We start from the raw sequence: 23,527 nt of genomic DNA, 5'->3' as shown, positions 1-23,527 counted from the left end.
AAGGAAAGGGAAAATGCATTTCGTTTAGAGACAGAGGTTTTGGAGAACACTTTATCTACATCTGTGCTAACAGTCAACTCAGAACGATCCACGCAGATGCCAGCTCGGTGGGTCTGGGGTGGGGCTCAAGACCTGGCATTTGTACCAGAGCTCCCACATGATGCTGAGGCCGCTGGTCATGGGCCAGACTTTGAGTAGGACCATGCTTAGAGCAGCTTTAAGGACTGATGTTCAAATTCCTTGTGCGTGGTCTGTCTCCATCACTGCAGTGGGTCTTATCATATCCTCTGGGGCTCTGCCTGCCCAGTCTCTTTCCATCCCTTTCTCCACAGTATCCTAGACCAACACTTCATACTGTAAACATAAATTATATGAAGGTTGGACTACATTGAAAACATAGTCCACACGCTACTAATCTGGAATCCTCTCCCCTAAGCCTGAGTGAGCGATCTTTCCTAAAGAAAGGGCAAAAAGTAAAAGGAAGTGGGGTTACAACAACTACCAGGAGGAATAGTTGGACTGGCCTGCAGGAGAGAAGTTGGTGAGGTTGGGAGGGAGGGAAGCAGAGCAGAGAGCAGTGGGTGCAGAGGGTGTAGACTGTAGGTGCTCAATAAGCACCCAGCCGTTGAGTGTGTTTACTACCAGGTGCTGTTTTCTTCAGTTCCAGGGGATAGGGTGAGCCCCTGTCTGATGGGGACGAGTTCTTGGGACACTCACCAGGGTCTCCACCATGTTGGCCTTGTTGTTCCGCAGCGTTTTCACGACGTGGAAGACATCGATGATGTTTTGCTGCTGGATCATCTCACACACACTGCAGATGGCACAGAAGGTCCCGCTGCGGCCTCCCCCGTTTCTAAACACAGAGCAAAGAGGTGAGTCAGATTCCTGGGTACCGCCTCAGCCCCGCCCCGGGCACCTGCTGATCCGAAAGCCACGTCAGCCGTGGTGGGGAGTGGCAAATACAAGGTAAGGCGATGGCGAAAGCCTCAGCCTGAGCCATGAGTTATGGCTGGAGGCCCATCTGTGCCATGAACCGGCTTTAACCTTGGGGAAGTCACTTTCTGTGTCTGAGCCCTAAGCTTCCCATTCATATAATGGAGGCATTGGACTAGATGAGCTTTGTGAGTTCAATTAGCTTGATGCTTCCTTGGTTCTATGAGCTTGTCGTAGTCACACATGCAGCACTGACCCCAGCCTTCAGGCCAGACAGACAGTGTGTCTTTGTTCATGGGGTGCCTGCATCCTTGTCCAAAAGGATGCTCTGGGGCCCCCTACACATCCAATGAAGACAGTGGAAGTTGCATGTGATTTCCCTCCCAATTCTTCCCACCCACGAAGGACAGCAGTACCAGAGACATCGCTGCTAGCCTAGGGTTCATGGGCAGAGGCTGGAGTGGGTCAGAGATGCTGTATCCTGAAGTGACAAGTCTCTCTTTGTACCCCCTGGTTGAAGCAAGACTCCCAGATCGGGAGTGTAGGGATAGAGGGCTCTTGGCAGGGTCATCTCTCTGTCACTCACAATGCTCCATAAGTCATCTTCATGGAAACACCCTCCAACTCTTTATAGAAAGTCCCTTTAGGAATCTGCCTGATTCAGAACTCCCGGGCATGTTGCCAAGAGCAACTAATGATTTCACGTAATGGTCTGTGTCTAAAGAACATCTGGACGGAAACGAAGGCACTCAGTGAGTCTGCCAGATGTTTTAGCTACAGGACATCCAGTGACCAGATGTTTCAAGTACAGACAGTTGCTTCCCACTCACTAGCCAGTGCCTGCCTTTCAGTGTCGTTTTTTTGGTGTCTCTGGTTCCCAGGGATGCTTTCCTTTGGTTCAGACTGCTGCTCACCTTGGCTGGGGGATAAAAAGGCACTCCTGCAAAAGAGCAGGCTAAAATCCAACCACATGGGAAAGAGTAGGAAGGGACCCCAGGAAAGAGGGTTCTGTTTTTTGTTTTTGTTTTTCTGGAATAAGAACAGCAGAGTGCAAGAGGAAGAGGTGGGTGGACACAGTGAGACCTTGAAAGGATAGGTGTGGTTCTGTGCCAACGGTGGGGCCACTTCAGTGAGTGGGAGGGAACTGGAAAAAGCAGGGGTTAACTGGCAGGAAGCCAGTTGCCAGTTTCTGGGATGTGGACTGAGCCAGTTCGACGTGGCTGATGTCACCCATCAATGTGATAGGAACACCTCATAGCACCTTCCTGGACTCCAGTCTGCACTTTGTGTCCTTTGGGAAGGGAGGATTACTACAGGTGGTGGCCCTTAAGCGCGCTCTCTCTCTCTCTCTCTCTCTCTCTCTCTCACCTCTCTTTAAGCTCTCCAATTATTCTGATATGTACGTGCGCCACCTATTTGAAAGAGGGGGAACAATAAACTAGTTTTGAACAGGCTTAATTCTGAGTTCAGTAAGGTGTTACTAATGTCTCCACTGGCCCCACAGATATTTATTCGGAAGGAAGGAAGGCCATGGCTCAGTGTTCCTTTAACATAATGTTTTAAAAGAGGGAAGCCCTCTCAATCACGTCTCCCCAAATCATTTTAACACTCTCAGAAGCAAAGCGAATGACTCTGAATCCAATGTCCCACACTGGCTGTTATGCTACCGGTTTGTTTTGGGCCCAAGATCTCTGTAGACTCTTCCTCTGTGGCCCCTTTATGTCCCTGTGGCCAACTCTGACGCGTACTCTTTGAAGTAATGACATCTAGAACATTTGCATATTTGCTACCATGGTATTGCAGGTCTATATGTTGGTAGATAAATGATGTTTATTTTCTAAATATTTCAAAGCACCAGAGGGTCTTAAGATGACATAATTCAACACACCCATTGGACAGATGAGGAAACTGAGGCTCACAAAAGTAAGCGATTTCCTTGATAACAGTTTGTCAGCCACAGTCCTGAAAGGGTCCTGACCTCCACCCTGCATGATGACATCAGGGTCTCTGTGCCCCAGCTATGCCTGTTGTAAGACAGGAGGTGAAGGGTCCACTTCACCCAGTAATGGAAGTATAAACACAACCAGTCTGCACGCCCTGTGCCCTGGGAAAAAGGGTGCCTAGGACCCTTCACATCCATTGATCACCCCTCAGAGCAGTGCCTTCCCCTCAGGCTCCCCATGTCCCTGAGTTCCCACCACGCCCATAGTGAGAGATGCCCCCGCAGGCAGACATGGTGGAGGAGTCCTTTGGTTTGCTCAGAGGCAGCGTGGGTTAGTGGACGGCACATTAGCGTGGAGGCCAGTGGATTCAAATCAAAGCTCCTCTCTTCACGGCCTGATCCCTTACCCTCTCCGGGGCTTCGTTTTTCCACTACAACGTGACAATGCCGACCTCACAGAGGGAATGAGGCAGTTCATTTAAATTGTCTGGCATTAAGCTCCCTTAATCTATGCATTCCCCTTTCTTCTTTTTCTTCTTCAGGAGATACTGCAGAAGGATCTCGTCAGTGGGATCCACTTCATCCTGCACTTCCTTGTGACTGGCAGGACACATCACACCTCCTGTTAGAGGCTGGGGCTTATCTCTCTCTAGGGGTCACTGGGGAGCATTTTGCCCAGTCCCACGTTTGTGGAAAGGCCACCTGGTTTTGCGTCAGTAACGATGTCCTATGATGTTAGTTCAGGGCAACACACTGGCAACCCCAGTCCATGAAAGGATTGTATTTCCTTGAATCCACTCCATTTTGCCTTGCACGGATGTGGAGATGCGGTGTGACCAGGCACGCCTGGGACGGGTGTTTGTGGCCGGCGGCATCCTTGGGAGTGTCCATCCACCCACCACCCTGTGGCCCTGGAGACCCCGCCGTGGTACTCACAGGCAGTGGACCACTGTACGTCCCTCCCTCCCGTCGTACTGCTCCTGCCACTTCTCTAGCCGGCGGACCACTTTGAGCAGAGAGCGCTTGGAGGGGGGCGTGTCCCGGTAGGCCGGCCAGCCAATGTACTGGAGGTGCTGGACTATACGGTACCCATCCTGGGGCTGAGAACAGAGAGGCTGTTAGTGCTGTGCAGCGGGGGGTGCTTGGGGATGCAAGCCATCCAGACACTCTGGGGGCCGCAGCGCTGTGTGGGAGACAGACTGAATGAGATCTAAGCCATGGCACCATGGGGAGAGTCACAGACTCTTCCTCATCTCCGCACTTTCGTGCGTGCTGATTCTCCTGTCATGACTGCCCTGAGCCCTCTCTTGACCTGGAAAACACCTACTCAGTCTTCAAAACCCAACTCAAATATCCCTTTCTCCAGGAAAAGCCTTCCCTGACACTACCAGGCAGAATCCATGTCTTTCTCCCCAAGGTTCACGTGGCAGAACAGATCTCATTTTCCCAGTGGATAGTGAACTCTGAGGGCAGGGACTGAGTTGTGTTCACCCTGGGCCCCCAGGAAAGACCACAGTCACTTTAGTGAACCAGTCTGCTCCCTCCCACCCAATTCTCCATCCAGCCAGTGAATTTCATGGAAGCAACTAATTGTTTTTCATCTTGGTGTTGTTCCCAGGATCTAGCCTGAGGCTTAATGGATCCAATCAAAAGCAGTGTGACATGGTGGGAAAAGCGCTAATTTCTAAGAAGTTTGCTCTACAGGGCAGCAAGTGTGTCAGGAAACAGGCAGATGGCAGGCTGGATGTTGCCTTGTGCAGCTCTGTGTTTTGGAGCCATTGCTGGCTCTGGAGCCGGAATTGGCAAAGGCATCACCTCCCCAAGGACGAGATTATCGGGAGAGCAGAGCACAGACTCCTGGCTGGCATGCAGCCTCCTCTCCCGGCAGCCTCCATCTGTTTTGGGGGGAGGAGGGGCATGGGAAGCAATGGCGGCCATCCACTTACCCGAGCCATGTTACAGATGCGGAATATTCTGTGAATGATGTCCTCATCAATGTCTGCGGAGACGAACTCCACTTGGATGGGCCCGTAGCACCCGGAGGTCTTCTCAGGCCAGTACTGCATACAGAGCTGGGGCAAGGAAAGAAGTCACAGGAAGGATGGGGGGAGCGTTGGTCTCATTTGTCGCTGAGTCTTTCTTACTGCCTGCAGAACACACTGGCTATCGTGTAGGAAATTAAACTTAGCTTCCCCATTGCGGATCAGCCCCACCCCCCTTTTTTTTGGTTGTTGAAAAGCTCTGAACACAGAAACATGGGACTTAGAATTCTTTGCTATGCTGATTTCACACCATTTGTTAGACTTGCTGGGCCTCAGTTTCCTCATCTATATAATGGGGAGAATAATATTTACCTGGAAATGCTGCTGTCAGGATTAGATAGAATACTCTGAGGGAACGGTAGGTACAATCTCTAGCTTTCTTTTCACTAATGCAAATCATGGCAAGCTCTTCCCCATTCCAGGAAAACCTTCACAATGTTCATTTCATGATCAGATCATGAGCAGTTTTAAACTACGTACAAGCTTTGGCCTCAGACAGGCTTGGGAGGAAATCCAGGCTCTGCTGCTCACTAGCTGTGTGACCCAGGCCTCAGCTTTTTCACGTGTACAGTGGGGACAATTATGCTTATTTTGCACCCTAAGGTAACGTAACACGGTGTTCTGAGATCTTGTCTGTGATCTTGCCTAGTATTCTGGAATTGGGAATTAGAACCTACAGCTGAGAGCAGAGGCAGTGGTTGCCCCTAACACAATCGTTCTTAGCCAGAGGTTGTTTTGTCACCCAGGGGACATTTGGCTATGTCTGGAGACATTTTCGATCACCACAGCTGGGGGTTGCTATGGGCATCTAGCGAGTAGAGGCCAGGATGGTGCTAGACATTCTCCAGTGTAAAGTATCCCCCCCCATCTCAAGAGTAACCTGGCCCCAAGTATCAATAATGCAGAGATTGGGAAACCCTGGCTTAAGGTCACAAACTGTTCCTTAGGTTTCTAGTGTCATCAAGAAGGAGAGACAGATACTTTATCCCCCTGTAACTGTGGGACCACTAAGTGATGAGCTGGAGAAAGAATAATGAGGTAGGTGGCAGGCGCTGTGGCTCAGAGAGGGGCAGAGCAAGCCTTGACAAATTCCTGGTTCCCAAAGGGCATGGAGACGGATGCCGTCCAGGTTACAGGCCCCAGAGCTGGGGCACAGAGGAGTGCTACGATCGGGGCTTCAGGCTTGCCAGGGCTCCCCTCAGCATGGACAAAGAGGCCGTGTATTAGAAAGACCCTCCACCTGGGGGTTACACAGAGGATGCAGCTGAGATTCACAAAGACCCACCGAGGCTTCTGAGAGCAGCTTGGGATCGAATCTCTCATCAGTGGGGCCTGCCAGAGCCTATGCTGCACTTGCAGTTAGATTGTCTGAGGTGACCCATGGAAATCCGGCCAGTGGTCTCCTCATAGCCACCGGTGCAGGATTTTCATGAACACAACCACTGTCGATTTTGTTGAGAGAGAACAGCCAACTCACCCTGGGCAGTTATATGCCTAAATGTCTTTTATTCTATCTTTCCTCCAGAACTAGAACCAGAATGAAAAGCCGGGAGGAGGGAGGACATCGGAGAAAGAAAAGCCCATGTCTCCCACCTGTGGAACCTGAATTCCAGCTTAGGGATAACACTGCCCACACTGTTTGCCCACAGGCCAAACCTGGCCGGCGCCTGATTTTGTAAGTACAGTTTTAGTGAAATATTGCTCTACTTACTCGTTTACAGAGTGTCTGTGGTTGCTTTCAAGCTACACACACAGCAGAGCTGAGTAGTTGTGACAGAGGCCACATGGCCTGCAAAACCTAAACTATTTCCTGCCTGGTTCTTTGCAGAGAACGTGTGCCCAGCCCTGTCCTATCAGCTTGTTCTGGGGATAAAGGAGCTAATGCATGTGAACAAAGCACTTCGCACAGTGCCAGGCATGGAGTGAGCACCCACTGACTCCCAGCAATTCGTAGTATTATTGAACCTATCAGTCTCAGCAACAATAACAATGATAATACTTAACGTGAAGTTGAAGGATGTACAAGGTCAAGATTCACGATGCAATGGTGCTTCCTTTCCTGGCATCTCCACTGGGGGTTAACTGAGCACATTAAGGTGTGTGTATGGGGCCCGGGGGTGGGTGCGGCTGGTCACAGGGGCCTCGGTGGCTGGACAGTATCTACTGAGCTGTGCGGTAATGACAAACTCACAATGTAAGCTTCGTGTCTCTTTGCCATTGGCTCCTCTGCCTCGCACCCTTTCCAGTGATGAAGGACTGGTACAGCTAAGTCTGTGGCTGGCCCAAGAAATCAGAATTCATCAGAACGGCCCAGTAAAAAAAACCAATAATTGCCTTTATTGCCTGCATTGAATTTGATCCTAACATGCGGTGCATGGGTCTGAGGCATCAGGCAAGGTCTACTGCCCCCAATATTTCTAGTCTGGAGAGAATGCGGAATGGTTTGTCTCTTTTAATAAGATTTCAGACCCATTTCTCAAGCTAATAGGTTCTACTATGCCTCAAACAGGACTCCTATATTTGGGACACTTCTCCACATCTGATTTTCCAGGTCACTCTCCCAGAATGCCCAGAGGGCTGGGGAAGTGTGCAGGGTCCTCATAAACCTAAATCGGAACCATGCTTTCATTCGCATTCCCTAATTTGTGAGATTGCATCAGCAGTGGTGTGAGTGACATTCAGCTGGGTGCTGTGTGGGCACGTATGGTATTTGAGCTGCCGAGGATCGTCAGGGTCACCCCATAGCCCAGGGCGTCACACATAATCTACCGGTGGGAACAAGACGAGGAAGGGGGGGGAGACACCAAGTGTTCTGTTCTCAGTGACCCTTTGGGGCTCAGAAGTGATTCTCATCAACAACAAATGTCCTCTGTGGTCCTGGTGTCCGGACGCTGGGGTTGTGCCTCCATGGGCACTGCCATTCTGGCTGCAGGTCATGGGGCTTCTGCCTGAAGCGCCCTGGGTTCAAATCCCAGCCCTGTCACTTTCTAACTGAGTGACTTGTCCAAATCTTTTAGCTTCTCCGAGCTAAGTTATGAGTGGCTGAGACTCATAATGGGTCTGCTTAGCACGGGATGTGCTCCTAGTGAGTACTCAGGAACTGTGAGCTGTGATTACCACGCCATGCAGGGAGGAGGGGCACTCAAACCAGGCGGATAAAGTTAGGTTGTTGTTTGTCTCCAATCAGTAGCTCTTACACAAATTTCTCCTTAGGATAATACTCAAAGGACAGCCCTTGTTGTGAAAATTCCTGACCAGCCAGCTTGGGGGAGCAGTGGGGGGCGGGTGGAATCCTGGATATTCAGACACTGTTCTGCATGTTGAAAGTCAAAGGAGAGAGACCTGTGGGTTGTTCTTGCGAGAGACCCAGGGGATGAAAGAGGAAGGTTGGGAGTGTGGTGGGACCATGAAAGGTGAATCCCCGTGCCATGCGACCCCCTTCCTAACCTCCTAAATAGTGAGTACATTTACGCTACCACACAGAATGCTCAGCGTGCATGGATTTCTTGTGCAAACCAGCAAGGAACTGAGCTTTGCTCCCTGGGTGACAGAGAAATGGACCAGAGACCACAAATGGGGTCTCAGGGGCCAGACCATTAACACACAAGCATCAGCAGTTTATAGAAATCTTGAAGATGGGGGCTTATAGTTTCTTAAGATGCTGGAAATGAGGGGTTCAAGGAAGCCCATGTGATTCACCCTAGGACTGTCCCTACTTAACCGACAGTCAGGAGAGGGGCGGTGTTGCCCGCCTGAGGTGGCTTCAGCACTGCAGACACACACAGGCAGTGCTCATGGCCGCCCCCGGGAGGGAAGCCAGTCCAGTTGCTGCTGCTGATTTAGAAATGGCCGCGTTTCTTCCAGAAAAGCTGAGCGGCTTTTGTTACTTCAGAACAAGTTAAACCAACGGAAAGGCGTGAGGCCCGTGTGGCCAGCCCTGGAACAGCTGCCATGCATTGTTCTACCAAATGATCTCCATCGCTGTTTGGGCCGTGAAAAGATGTCCTTCGGGGGTGCAAGTTCACACGTGGAATATAACAAACACAAAGGTAGCGCCTCCGTTAAACATTTTTTGCTGACAGAATCGGAAAGTGTGTTAGTGGCTGGAATAAACATGCTCTGATGAGTTGAAAGAAAACTAGCATATGGCCTATTTTTGGAATAAACAATTCTAAAGCATAGTTCAGTGCACCTTAGTTATGCCTTTTGTTAATTAAATAATGTGTCGATAAAATGGAAAAGCTTCAGAACTGAAGGACGCTACTTATCAAAGTCCCTGTGATTCATGGTTGGGGGTGGGCGTGGGGGGACCAATCCCAGGGAACCCAAAGATGGAGTGAATTAGTTTTTTAAGAGAAAAATATAAGAGTCACTTGAATTAGTTTTAAAATTCAGATCAGTGATTATAAAATTCCTTTACGTAGATTCAATAAAGAGCCAAAAACGTATAATTGCCTTTGATACTGTGGGCAGTTAGGGAAGACAGATGGTGGGTGAAGCGATGGCAAAGTGAGGGACAGGGACGGAAAGGCACACGGGCCGTAATCACAGCACATTCCTGTCTCCCTCCTCCATCCGGCCTCTCTGCAGCCATGTGCGGTGAATAGGGCAATCTCCATGCAGTGGGTAGAGACTTACTTATGTACAAGGTCTGACAATTAAGTTCGTGGACTTGATGCAACGATATTGCTAACCTTTTTTTGATATCAGAGCGATCATTCATTATGAGTTTGTACCAACTGGACAAACAGTTAACCAAGTTTACTATTTAGAAGTGCTGAAAAGGCTGCGTGAACGTTAGATGACCTGAGCTTTTCGCCAACAATTCGTGGCTCTTGCATCACGACAATGCACCAGCTCACATGGGTCTGTGAGGGAGTTTTTAGCCAGTAAACAAATAACTATATTGGAACATCCTCCCTACTCACCTGATCTGGCTCCCAATGACTTCTTTCTTTACCCAAAGATAAAGGAAATATTGAAAGGAAGACATTTTGATGACATTCAGGACATCAAGGGTAATAGGATGATAGCTCTGATGGCCATTCCGGAAAAAGAGTTCCAAAGTTGCTTTGAAGGGTGGACTAGGCGCTGGCATCAGTGCATAGCTTCCCAAGGGGAGGACTTCGAAGGTGACCGTAGTGATATTCAGCAATGAGGTGTGTAGCACTTTTTCTAGGATGAGTTCGCGATCTTAATTGCCCGACCGCGTATGACAGCGGCATCAGAGTTCGTTTCCGGGCAGGGAGGGTGGGAGTTTAGGAGACTACGCAGGAAAGTAGGGTGGGTGGAAGGCAAAGACTCAGGGCAGGTTTTAGAAGGAGGTATTAAAGAGACAGCGGAATCATGCAACTTAGGAAAGGAAAAATTGGGGGGAGAGGGTGACAGAGCTGAGAAGGGAGGAGCGGGAGAAAAGGTACAGAGAGGAAGACAGTGGTTTGGCCAACAGGGTGGGTGGATGCGCTGCCGCCCTCCAGGGCTGAGGAGGCTTCGTGGGGTTTAAGGATAAGGATGTGTGATGTTCAGGCTTCAGTCAGAGGCTTTTCTGGGGTATGACGCCCACGTTGCCCCCAGTCAAGCCTGAGTTGCACCTGGGGAATGAAAACAGGACTGACTCCTTGGAATTCCTGGAAATCTTGGGGGTGGACAATGGACTTTCCCACAGGATGCAGCATAGGAAACAGAGCCCATTTTTATTTAAATCTTCAAAGATGGAGTGAACTTGGCTGGCAGCATGGTTACACGAATTTAACAGATGGTAACATTGAGACTTGGACAAGTTAAGAAACTGGCTTAAGGCAACAGAGAAAGTACCTGGCAAGACTAGAACTTGAACTCAGATCTCTCGACCCCAGACTTCTTACTCTATTGTTACCTCCACTGTTCTAGGGAGAGCAGAGACAGAAACACGGCCCCTTGCAAAGTCAGACCTGAGGCTCATAGAGACGCAGACTGTATATTTTGCTAGCGTGTTAGGCGGTGTTTTCACAAGCCGAGATAAAAATGGGGATATCAGTGCTTGCTATTTACCCTGCAGGCACAATGACAGGAAAAGACATCTCTGAAACATCACCTCCCCTCTTCTCCCGGGAGGATGACGAGCTTGCCTCTCTCACTTCCAGAAGCTCCGTGGGAATGCATCTTTCTTGGTCCCACGCTCCCTCACCTTTCTACTCGGCTTTGCATCACCTAATCTCTCACACTTTTCATGGTGGGAGCCTGAGAACTGGGTGACTCAGCTTTTAAACGAAGGGACAGTCCTTCCTGCTCCATATACCCAGGTACCAGCAAGCCGGTGCTTATCAGGCACCGGACCCTGGAATGCCTGTTGTTTAAACGGCAGCAGAAGTCTTCACCATCCCTGGCAGGGGGCCCTCAGCCTGAGTCAGTGATGGGCTGTGAGACTGTGGACAGATCCATCCCTGGCCTGGGCCTCAGCCTCCTGGCCTCCAAATCCAGGGGAAGTGGACCTGGGTTCAAAGTGGGGTTCACACAGCTAGCAGGACAAGCCAATGAACTATCTGCAAAGTCTAAAAACCAAAGGGGATCACGCTATTGTCCTGGAGTGGAGGACACGGCACTCTCTGGCTTTGGGCTAGAATTAGAGCATCTCATTGTATGAGCTCTGCCTACGTCCTGTAGATCAGAAGTTCACTGGGGGAAGTTACGTTTATGGAAACAATACAAGAAAACTAACTTAATTATTAATTTGGTAAATACGTTTTGGGAAATGAAAGCTTTCAAAATAGTGGGTCTGTGGAGGGAAGATGGGAAATACCAAAGGTGTTTGGAGAATACTCCCATTTTTGCGTCCGTTGTCACACGGCCTTCCACTGACTCTGAGCCTCCTCTTTCCCTCTTATAAGGACCCTAATCCTGGGTCCACCTGGCTAACCCAGGACAATCTCACATTTCAAGATCCTTAACTTCATCCCATCTGCAAAGTCCCTTTGACCAGGTAAGATAACACATTCCTAGGTTTCAGGGTTAGGATGTAGAGATCTTTCAGTGGGGGGTGGGGGGCATGATTCAGCCACCACCCAGCCACACCCCATCGCTGGCCTAGAGCTTTCTGAGCAATAGGATCGATGAGGCATGACCATGCAGAGGGCTTCTTTCTGTTGTCTACTCCCCAGGGACTCGGGTCTAGCCACAGAGGCCACAAAGATGGAAGCGGTCTTGTCAATGCTACTGGGTGTGATTGAAAAGGTTCTTTCCGGTGTGCTCGTCAGACACCCCAGTGTCATTTGCCGGATGTTGTGGCTGTCGGATTTTGTCCCTCTCATCTGGCCACAGGCCTTTGGAATCCCACAGCGCTCGGAAAATCTCTAAGGCTGAATGTAGTTGCTTTGAGAGTCTTTATCTTGAGCTCTCACTGCTCGTAATTATCTTTGGACAGCAGCCACTGCGGAGAAGTGTTAGCGTATCGGTGGCTGGGGATGGCTGACTGATGAAGCAGCACAGGGCTCTGTGCAGGGACAGACAGACCTGGCCAGCAGTGCAAGACAATGAAGCGCTCTGAGATTGCTTGTCCCCACCTCAAACTTATTTTGCTGTCGCTGACAGGTAGCCCAGCTACAACCCCTCACACGAGCCCCTATGAGCCCAACCCTAGGATGTGGCATTGGTCCTCTTGGGAGCAACCAAGGAGCTGGGGACCTAAGGCTGAACTGTCTGTGGCTGGGCTGGCAGAAGCGATGGGCAGCCTTGGCACGGGCTCACCGGCAGACAAATGCTGATGCCACTTCAAAGAACCGCCCCTCCAGGTGCTGAGGGTGGCTTTTCTGCTGCTCAGGCTGCGTCATTGTTTATTTTCACAAGGCGCCCAGCTGTTGTGGTGATGATATTTACATCAGTAAGTGCTCTATTCATCTGCTGATTTCGGGGGATGTGTGCCAGCTGCATATGGCAGCCAACCTCAGGGTACTTCTAAGCCTGATACTTTTGCATTTAGAGAATCAGTTCTCAAAGCCTGTACTGACATTGGGGCTGAAAGATCTTCATTCACCTGGGACCCACCCTGAAAGGGGAAGCTATAGCCAATGACCTTGACCCTTGCTTCTCTGTGTGTCCCAAAGTGAGGTTCTTTGAAAATCCTCTTTTTGCCTGAGCTCTGGTTTTGCAAAAAAAAAAAAAGGGATGTTGGGAAACGGGAACAGCAAACAGGTAACAGGCTTTCCTTGGTTCTACTTCACTCCTGGGCTTATGAGCAAAGTTCACTTTTTCAGGAAAAGGAACAGGGTGGTGATGCCTTCTGACTCAGGAACTCTGGGGTGGGTTGGGTGGGGGCTTTGTTTTATGGAAATCCATTTAATGTCATGGTTACCTCAGATTCCAGTCATCTGCTGTTTGGGCCCCAATCCTCGGAGTCATCCCTTTTCCTCTCACTTTCCATATTCAAAATATCAGTCAGGATGTTTTGTTGGGTCCTTACATATCTAGAATCCATTCTATCGTTACCACCTAGGTTCAAGCCACTGACACCCGTCACCTGGATTCCTGCCCGAGTCTCTTCTCTACTCTCTCTCTTTCCACTCTTAGCACCAACGGTCTATTAACACAGCAGCTATTTATTTTATTTTATTTTAAAGGTGAATTACTTTTTCATTCCTCTCCTCAAAACCTGTCAATGCCTCCACATGTCAGTCCGAGTAAAACCCAGAGTCCTTCCTATGACCTCTCCCCCCAACCCCAACAAGGCTTCTCCATGACCTGGTCCTGCTGTGTTTCTGTGTCACCTTCTGCTGCTGTCCCCAAACTCGCTCTTCTCCAGTCTCAGTGGCCTCCAACGTGTTCCTCAAATGGGCCAGGCAGTGCCCACTGTAAGGCGGTGGTGTGGGCTGTCCCCTCAGCCTGGCACGCTCCTTCCTGAGATGGTCGCATGTCTCGTTCTCTCATCTCCTCCAAACCTGCGCTGACCTTCCCGTTGGGCCTACCCCGATCGTGCAGTTACAGCTGCATCCCATGCCCCCAAACAGCCTTCTAACCCTCATTACCCCGCCCTCTTATTATTTTTTTTCCAGGCACTTGTCACCTCCTAACGTATAATCAAAGGACGTTACACAGTGTGTGTTGTTTATTGTCTTCCCTGCTTTGGAACAGAAGGGGCAGGAGAGATGGGCGTTTTCTGGTTTGCTTTCTCTGTCCTGACGCAGGCCACACACTCAGAGATGCTTCTGACAAACTGCAGATGCTCCGCGGATGAGGCTGAATGAACGAGGGTAACCCGTCCCACACGTCTCTCACATGTACACGCAAGTCGCATTCAATCTCGCCTTCCGTGACCTGCTCCTCTCTCAGCCTCCCCAACCGCCCTTCTTCCTCTCCCGCTCCTCCCCCTGCCCCCCATCATGGCCAGTCGCTTCCTCAGACGCCTGATTGCCCAGACCGGAACGCCTGCCACCGTCCACGAATTCTCCCTGCCATTTATGTCTCATATCCTCCTTTCCTTAAACCTGTGGACTTTCCATATCCAACCCCAATTCTCTCGCCTCCTGGCCACCTCTTCTGTTCTGATCACCCTTTTATTTTGTGCACGGGTGCAGCATTCTCCTCCCCAATCTCTTGGTTTCCAGGTTTTTCCTCCCGCTTTCCCTCCTCACTCGTCCCCAGACTCACCTTTCTAACAGGACCTCTGCCACACCGCTCCTCCCTGTACAGCAATTATTCTCCAACGGTGCTCCTAGGAACCCCAGGGGTCCCACGAAGGGACCCAGAGCGGCAGACGCTCTGAGAGGTACAAGGAGGTGCCAAAAGACCAGGTGGGTGGAGCTCCAGGCCCCCACCCCCCACTTTAACACCAGTAGGTCTCAATCCTACCTGCTTCATAGATTGCGCTTGCATGAAAGCTTTTATTTGAAGAAAGGATTCCGTGTACAAAATAAAAATCTTTTTTCTTTTTTTTTTATACAAAAAATAACCACTTACCATGCTGCAGGCCAGGGCCCAAGCTCCTTAGCCTGGCATGGGCAGCCGTGTGCAAGCTGGGCCCTGATGCATTTTCCAGTGCCACCACCCTCTCCTGCTGACACCCGAGCCCCTGCCACGCTACACCCCGAGCTGTTCTGCAGACAAGCCTGCATGCATTCACCTCACGCTGCCTTTGCCCCTGCTGTTCCCTCTGCTTGGAACGTCTTTTCCCAGTTTCTCATCTCCCACACACCAAATCTCTGCTGCCTTCTTCAAGGCCAACGTCACCTTCTTTTTGCAGTCTTCCCTCACCCTCTGGGCAGAATTAATTGCTCCCTGTTCCCCGCCAGCACAGCACTTCACTGCTGACCTCTATTATGGCACTGCCACGCGAGGTTGGGACAATTTGCTCATCTGTCTCTGTAGCCAGATTGTGCGCTCCTGGAGGGCTGAGACTACAGCTCAGATCCATTTTTATTTTATTCCCACACCAGGCTGGCACTCACACAGAAGTGCGCTGAGTTACTGTGAGCTTGCTTCACGACAGTGAAAAGACTGCTTTTAAAACACCTGAAAGGCCATTCTCACCTCTTCCATCCAGGAACAGCTGCCCTGCCACTGGGATTTGGGCTCCAGGAGCGGTCCCATGACGCGTGTCCTGTGTCCTGAGTACAGGGATGTGCTGGAGGCACATGATGCTTGGGGATGTCAGATCCAGAGGGGCTAAAGCATGAAGCCTACTGGACACAAGGGTTGCCCGTGACAAAGCAAGGGCTTGGTGTGGTGGTCAGTGGACAAAGGGTCCGAGGTTCCAGCCTCCAGCTCTGTCAGCAGAAGGCATCGTGGAGTGGGCAGGGCGGGTGAGCGTGGCCAGGCTGGAGACACTCAGAACTGGGGGAGGCTCTGTGAGCTCTGCGTGATTTGGAGTAAGGCCCTAACGAGTGCCTGGGGGATGGAGCAATAGAGTCTGGCCCTGGGTTCTGGGGGGACAGACAAAGCCCCCCAGCAAGTCACTGCTGGGATACAGAGGGTGGCAGGGCCGGTGGGACATGCCTGGCTTTTGCTGGGAAACGAATGGGCTTGCTTGCTGCTCACAGCCACAGTGCCTGTCAGACGGTGGCTCGACTGGGCAGAGGCAGCACGGTGCTGGCTCTCAGGGCTCTGCCTCCAACTCTAGGGCACGGCTGCCCTAACGTACCTGAGCACCTAGGGCAGTGGCCGGGCCTCCTCCTACCTGGGCAGTGTCCATCTCATTCAGCATCACCACGGACGAGCAGTTATAATCGAACACCAGCCTCCAGAAGTCTGCCACAGTGTTGGGTAGAGGGTGTTGCGTGACCACGAAGGCGGCGGGCTGCTTGTGGCTCTGACAAAGGAACGACACAGGCTTCGTAAAATATACATCCATCAGCGATGTTCTGAGGCTGATGAGCCCGGATAGCTGCCAGAGGCCCCGAGCTGCCAAACAGATTGCACAAAGCACCTGGCTGTTCTGTTATCTCTGGGTGCCCTGGCGGCAAAAGGGACCTTCTCGTAATGAACTCATTCTCCTCCAAACTAAGACATTTCATTAGGAAAGTGTCACTCGGATGGGGATTATCCAAATAAATTATTTATGTCTTGGAGCTCAGCAAATAATCATAATTACAATATGAAATGAAAGATTCTGAAGGCAGATTTGCTGCTCTGCTGGCCAAGGCTCCTCTTGGGATAAAAAGAATATCTTGTGTCCCCGTGCCCACAATGCTGCAAGAGGGATTGGCTTAGTCTGAGGCAGAGAGCCTCCTGAAGGGGCTAATACAGCCGGAGGCTCACTCCTGCCCCAAGGGTAGAAGGAGGGCTGAGCTGGCCCGGCAGAAGATGGGCACTGTGTCCAATGGGGCAGACAAAGGTGCCTGGGTTTTAGAGTCAGGCAGACCCGGGTTCAAACCCAGCTTTGCCATGCGCACATTGTAAGTCATCCATCCGTCCGTCCGTCCATCCATCCATCCATCCGTCCGTCCGTCCATCCATCCATTCATCCATCCATTCATTCATTCAAGCATCATTGGCAAAGTGACTTTCTTTTTTTCAGTGCTAAGTGTTGGCAAGTTATTAGAGCTCTCCAAATCTCAGGTTCTTCCTCTGGAAAATGGGAATCAGAACTCCCAAGAGATGGTGGCATACAGGTTGAATAAGATTTGCATGTGAACAGTCCGGCAAGCAAGAACCAAGCTGGGAGCCCACGGCCAGGGCAGACACATCCCTGATTTGGTTCTTCATCCTTGGCATGGACACACTCAACACCCAGTACAGGTCTAGCAAACAAACAAATAAATTCAGTCCCATATTGCAGATGGGGAAATTGAGGTCCAGAGAAGATGGCCTGTGTGTCTGGACTACATCTGAAGCTTTGGCTGGGCCCTATGTATTACAGTCCCCTGTGAGAAGGCGTTTGGAAAGATTGGGGAGCTTCTGGCTTCATGAGTGGTTTGTAGAACCTGAGACATAGTCCATGTTCACTACAGGTTTTCTTGGGAGATGGTTCCTGTGGGAGTCCCAGCTGTTTCCAGTAGAGTCACAAGTCAGCAGAAAGACGGGGAGGGGAGAGAAGCTCACCCATCCAAGCCAGGCGAAAACCCTGGCAAAAGACCCTGCCAAAGAGGTCACCCAAAGCATCTGTCCATTCTGTGATCTCTCAGTGCCCTGGTGGCAAAAAAAAAAAAAAAAAAAAAAGAGAGAAAAGAAAAAGAAAAAAAAAAAAAAAAAGCCTTTCAACTGTGGATGTGCCTATACACTAGGGCGTCCTGTCTTCCAAGGGTCTCCTGCTCCGCTGAATGGTTGGGGAGGGCAATATATTTAGTTTCCCCAAAAGCCAAACTCTACTTATAGACAGCAGGTCGTTGAGCCATTTCCAGCTACAGAAAAGAGACCAGGCTTTCAGTGTCAAGACTTGGGGTTCAGACCCCTGACTCCACCATTTCTGAGCTAGTTGACCTGGAGATGGTCAGGGAAATACTCTGACACTCAGCACCTCATCCAGAAAATGGGGATGGTCGTAGCCAAATGCGGGACCAGCCAGCAGAAGTCCAGCGCCCGACATGATGCCCAACTCCCAGGGAATGTTAGTTTTCTTCTTTTCCCCCCATTTCTGTGATAAATGCGCTATTAGGCCAGCACGCCTGACAAAGCCTTATCTGAAAATATGTTCGAGATCCGTGCTCCTGCCGGGTTTCGGGGATCAGCCGGCAATCCATTTCATGGATAACATCATCCTTTACCAAGGAAACATTAAAAATTAACCCAGAGGACTTCATATTTTTCTGCTGGGAGCAGAGCTGCTATGGTTACCAGATAATACACAGACTGAGCTGGAATACAGATAAGGACTTTTTTTTTTTTTTTTTTTTGGTAAGAAAGGCCAAGGCCCACATGATGGCTCACAGGAGAAAGAAATGCCCTGTGGACAAAGAGAATACCATCAGCCTGAGAGCTTGGCAGAAGGCACTGGACTCCCGGCAGCATCGAACCTACGAAGCGGAGGCCAGGAGCACGTTTGACCCTTGCTTCGCTGAAGAAGGCGGGGGTGGGGGCGTGAGGGAAGTTGGGACAAGTGGCCGACAAAGCTAGGAGGGACTTGGAAGTGTGTACAGCCTCAGGCCCCATTTCTTACCACACACATGCACACATACATATACTCCTTGACCTTGGAAAGCTCTAAGCTAAAGCCAGAGGTCTTCCCTCCACATCCAGCCACCTCATCTGACCAGGACAAGACGCCTTTGCTTCCCGACACAGAGCCAGGGTTTTCATGGAGGACCTGGGCATCCCATGGACAGAGGCCAGGGCAGGTCCTACTGAGCTGACGTAGCCACTGACCCCCTGTCACCTCGCGTCTTGGAAAGGAAGTTTCAGGAGGCTCAGAGAAGTAGGGGGTCTTGACCCCAGGAGAGGGTGCCCCCATGTTCCTGCCTGTTCTGGGTGAGATGGACAGTCCACACAGGCTGGATGGAGGTGACCTCACACATGCATGGGGCGGGGGACCTGGAGGACTCATTCCCCATCAGGCAACAGTGCTCTCCATCCTGGGGACTGGGAGGCAAGGTGTCTGAGTCTTGTTGGATTGAGAAAACAGTGCAGAGGCTCAGGGAATGAATTCTAGAGTGTGGGCCAGGCGTCCTGGGCTCCGGCTTTGCCACTAGCTCTCTGGGTGGCCTTCAGCAAGTCTCTTTCCTTCTCTGGCCTCTACTTCTTTTTCTTTTTCTGAAAAGTACAAAGATGAGACTAGCTTACCTATGGTTCCTTCCTGCTACAACATCTCTACATCCCAGAAGCAGAGGGACAATAACTGGAAGTAGCTAGAGGACCTGGGGCGGATCATACGAGTCAAAAACATGAACCCACTGGGGCAGGGACATAAGCCCCTAATCCCAAACCAGGTTGGAGGTGCCCTTTTGGGACCTGATGGCGAGAAAGCAGGAGCTGGTGCCCCCAACAGAACAGTCAGGCTCCTTTTGCTGCCTCCTACCACACATCCAATAACCATCTACGGAGCACCTACTAGGTGCTCGCCTCTGCACAGGGAACCTGCCGGGGAGCCTCTGGAGGGCAGCACCGAGGTTGTCACCGTCGTGTGTTCCCAGGACAGGCCAAGGCGGGGCTTGTGGAATGTTCCCTGAACTGAACTCAAGGCTGAGAGCGGCTCTGCCAGCAGCAGAAGCAGGTATTGGACAGGCCTGTAGCCACGCCATGATGTCATGGGAGCCAGTTAAGCTTCTGGTTTATGGGAGCAAAAGAGCCACGAGCACAGCTTGTATATAGGTTTGGACAAGAGCTATCAGGGAAGTACAGGCCCTTGGGGCCAGCAAGATCGAAAGCAAGGAGAGGCGGGCCGAGGAGGGTGGTCTGGGTCCTGGGGCCCAGCTGCCTCCACCTTGGGGAGAGGCTTTGGCCTGGATTGGCAGCAGGAGCGCTCCCTGGCGGGGCTCAGCTTACATCCATCAGTGCTGCGTTGATGTAGTTGCTGGATTCTCCATCCACCGAGATGAGGAAGGGGAGGCAGCGGTCCAGAGGCAGGACATCCATGCTTCGATTCTTATCATGGTTCCGGGGCAGGAGCCCGATGCTGCAGTCCTCGGGCCGGACACGGGGTGTCACGATGTTGAGGGTCTGTGGGTGCAAAGGTGGATAGACAGACACAGCTCAGACGGTTGCCCCGAAAAGAGGGATGTGCAAACTCCCTAACCCCCCATCTCCATCCTTCAGGCTGGGTGCCCCCAGGGCCTTCCCCAGGACTTGTTCCTCTTCTGTCGTCATGTTCCATCTCTGCTGGCTGCTCCAGGCGCTGTGCGCTGAGAGCCTCTCCCGGCGGCTGTGTGACACTGCCACGATGCCAAGCCTGCAGGGGCAGCACTTGTGCACACAGACACAGACACGGGCTCCCAACACCTGCCAACCACCTGAGCTGAGCGGCTCCTCAGCCAGGAGGTCGGAAGGTGGGGGATGGGAGCTGGGGCTCCTAATGAGTGTTAAACATCATTTGATGTATCATCGAATGAGGAAAATGATTTTACCAGCACGCCTCTCAGAGAGCAAGCTATTTGAGAACGGATGAGCTGCTTGGATGAGCTGCTCAGCATGGGTGAGAAACCCCAAGGCAGCAAGCTCCAGTAAGTCTGGAAAACATCAGGGCTTGTGTTCTGCTGAGTAAGTGTGGGGCCAGAGCTGAGCTGCCCCAGCCCGTACACCAGATGCTTTGTGCGACCACCAGGGGTCTGAGTTCTCCGTCCTCCCCTCATCTCAGCGTTCAGTCTCCACTCCGAATCAATGAGGTCTGTCTCTTGGAAGGAGCTCCCAGGCATTGGCCTGGCGGGGGTATCGGCCCATGGAACCGTGGGCTCAGCATCTGCCCCTCAAGTCCTGGAGCGTCCTTGTTCCTCCTGCCTGTCTTCACCTCCTGTCACCCAGACATGACCCTGGCATGGACTTCGGGACAATGGGCCGGACGCTGGCTTTGCCTTACTCAGTGATTCACGTCCAGGCCTCCAGACCGAAATTGCCCCCATTCTGACCACACGGGCTCCGAGGTGCAGATCTGCTACCCCTAAACTGTGCTCTAGGGTGGTGTGTCTCAAACTTGAAGGAGCAGGCAAATCGCCCAAAGACCTTATTAAATTGCAGGCTCCCATTCATTAGGTGTGGGAGGGGCCCAAGATTCTGCATTTCTACCAAGCTCACAGGGAAAGCCGATGCTGCCGTTCTCCAGACCCCACTTGGTGTCATGAGGCTCTAGGATACACTCCAACAGCACAGAAACATTGAGAAAACCCGAGTTCCTTCAGGGACACAGGAGCATGAAATTCACACCTACCTGTGTGTATACACTCGTCTCCATCCACAACCTGGACTAGAACTAAAGAAGACCTCTGCTCAAAAGCATAGTCATAGTTAAAAACAAGTGTCAGCATCACCGAGTGATGGGTCCATAGTTGCTCCTGGCTGTTCATTTTTGTGTTCCGGAATCCCCTGTGCAGTGTCTATTGCTGCAGACACCGGAAGTGCACACACATATCAGTTCTCACAAAGAAAACCTCACGAGTGTGCTCAGGGCCCCTGAAGTTGGCTGGCTCACTGAGCTTGGGATGTTCTCATACCTGAAATTCGTCTTTGATTTGGCTGGAGTTGGTCTGGGGGTCCAGCCTGCTGATATTGTAGTAGAGAGAGCGGAACTCGCACACGGGGATGGCGGTGTTGCCGCAGAGGCACGCTTCCAGGATGGCGTCGTGCACGAACACGTACTGCTCCTGCAGCGCCAAGGGGAGAGGGGATAGGGTACCAGGCAGGAAAAGTGGCCTGGGGGTTGGTGTCCACGTTGAAGCCCGTGGCTGTGAAGAACGGGCATGACGTATGTTGCAGCATCACCACTCTCTATCCTAAAAGCTGAAGGGCCACGTTGCCATGTTTATTAGTGATTGCCTGAGCTACGGTGAGTTTCGCCCCTTGTGTAAGATTAGGGACAGTGTATCTTGGGCTCACTTCCCAAATAAACCACTTATCCCCATCTCCTTGTGTCAGGGTCTGCTCCAAAAACATGGGCCACCCCTCTCTGCCATCTCAGTTCTTTGCACCTGCTGTTCTCTTCTCCTGGACACCGTCCCCCCTTTCCTACGTCTTCAATGTGTCATTCCCTCTGGACGGTCTTCTCTAAATTCACCAGGCTGTTACTTCCAGGCCCTTAATGCATGCTTGCTGGGTGCCTGTCTTCCTGCAGAACTTGGCCCGTCTTTTTCTACAAAATGCTTATGCAGACGCATCTATTTGACTGTTTGTTCCCTCCCCCCGCCCCCACCAGAAAGCAAGGACCACAGCATCCAGTGCCAGCCAGCGAGCCTGCCTTCTGCATGCAGGAAGCTGGGAATAGATAAAGCAGCTTCTCAGCTTTAGCAGCCTGAACACTGGCCTGTGGGAGTTGGCTCAGAGCACACAGCAGGGTCCTATGTGCACAAGCCTGTAAGTGGGGGCATCCTCGCAGAGCCAACAGTGACTGGCCATGCCCAAAGCTGTGGGTGATTTATTTCCCTTTGCAGGGCTGACGATGAAAGAGGCTCTTATCTGCCCTAGCGGACTGCTTGGGCACCTGCAGCCTTACTAGAACCAGAAGATAGGCTGGTTACAGGAATAACAAACCATGGCTTCGAGGAGTAGGACAGGAAGCAAAGGCTGTGTAGCAAGAGGGTATGTATGGTTCAGAGGACAGAGCATGGCCCTTGGGGTCACACGTTCTACTCTTGTCTAGCTATGTGAGGCTTTGGGGACACAATTTCTCACTTTCTTCATCTGTAAAATGGGGGTACTAGCAGGATTTACCCCATAGGGTTGTTAGGGGGAGTAGAAATAACACTCTGAATACAAAGAACCTAGCATGATGCCTGGCACATAGTAGGTGTTCAACAATAAAGACGAACCCCTCCCATATCCCTCGGGTCTTGGGCTCTCTGACCAGAAAGAGAAGTACCTGAAGGCCTACCTCTCCCTTAAAGGAAGGGGCTGTGTGTTCTCTCTCTTTTCCAATCCCCAGCTCGAGAACTCAGTTACATCAATGTTAAGCCATTCCTGCAGTGACTGAAGCAATGCTTAGCACAGAGTAGGCATTCGATAAATGCCAATCCTTCCTTATCTGTCTCTTGTCTTTCACCCAAGGCAGGTATACCATTCAAAGACTACCTGAACATTGCCATTCAGTCCCTGCTTGGATGCCCTCGGAGACGGGGAACTCACTACCATTCCTCATTGGTGGAAGTCCCTGCACTGGGGGATCTAAGGGTTGGCAGGGGCATCCTAGCTCCTACGACGGCCTCAGCACAGCAGGTCACACATTCACTCCCTGCCATGTCGCCCACACCCAGGTCCCGTTCTATAGAATGCCAGCAGCCAGGGGTCTCTGCCCTACTATGCTTCTTGGCCAAGGCTGCAGGAGGCTGGCCAGCTCAGTGCCCCAGGACTCACCTCTGTCTGCACCAGGTTGACCCTCTGAGCCCGGAGCTCGCGCACACAGTTGAAGATGTCCACCACGCCTTCGTTCTCGGCCATGTCGAGCATGGTATCGATAGCAATGAAGCAGCCAGTCCTCCCGGCTCCAGCGCTGGAAGGAAGGCCAGGGTCTGCGGCAGGGAGGCTGGGGTGGGGCCAGCCGTGCAGGGGCCCCTCACATTTAGCCCTGTCC

At 51.5% G+C, this 23,527-nt stretch overlaps 1 protein-coding gene across 18 annotated transcripts in view; it reads right to left on the bottom strand.

Annotated features, from left to right (window-relative positions):
- The window catches only part of PTPRT (protein tyrosine phosphatase receptor type T), a 1,016,018-nt gene that overhangs the window by 8,074 nt on the left and 984,417 nt on the right, over window positions 1-23,527 (bottom strand). For all 18 annotated transcript variants that reach the window (XM_074318312.1, XM_074318303.1, XM_074318302.1 and 15 more), the window contains 7 exons: window positions 23,311-23,446; window positions 21,459-21,608; window positions 19,801-19,974; window positions 16,061-16,192; window positions 4,822-4,947; window positions 3,812-3,975; window positions 718-853 (listed from right to left, as the gene is read on the bottom strand). In XM_074318312.1, the coding sequence (XP_074174413.1) occupies window positions 718-853; window positions 3,812-3,975; window positions 4,822-4,947; window positions 16,061-16,192; window positions 19,801-19,974; window positions 21,459-21,608; window positions 23,311-23,446 (1,018 nt within the window). The remainder of the gene's footprint in view (window positions 1-717; window positions 854-3,811; window positions 3,976-4,821; window positions 4,948-16,060; window positions 16,193-19,800; window positions 19,975-21,458; window positions 21,609-23,310; window positions 23,447-23,527) is intronic.

This window comes from Rhinolophus sinicus, linkage group LG13 (genome assembly GCF_036562045.2).
Source record: "Rhinolophus sinicus isolate RSC01 linkage group LG13, ASM3656204v1, whole genome shotgun sequence".
NCBI classification, from domain to species: domain Eukaryota; kingdom Metazoa; phylum Chordata; class Mammalia; order Chiroptera; family Rhinolophidae; genus Rhinolophus; species Rhinolophus sinicus.
Note: the sequence above shows the minus strand (reverse complement) of the source record. Positions and strands in the feature narration are given on the sequence as shown.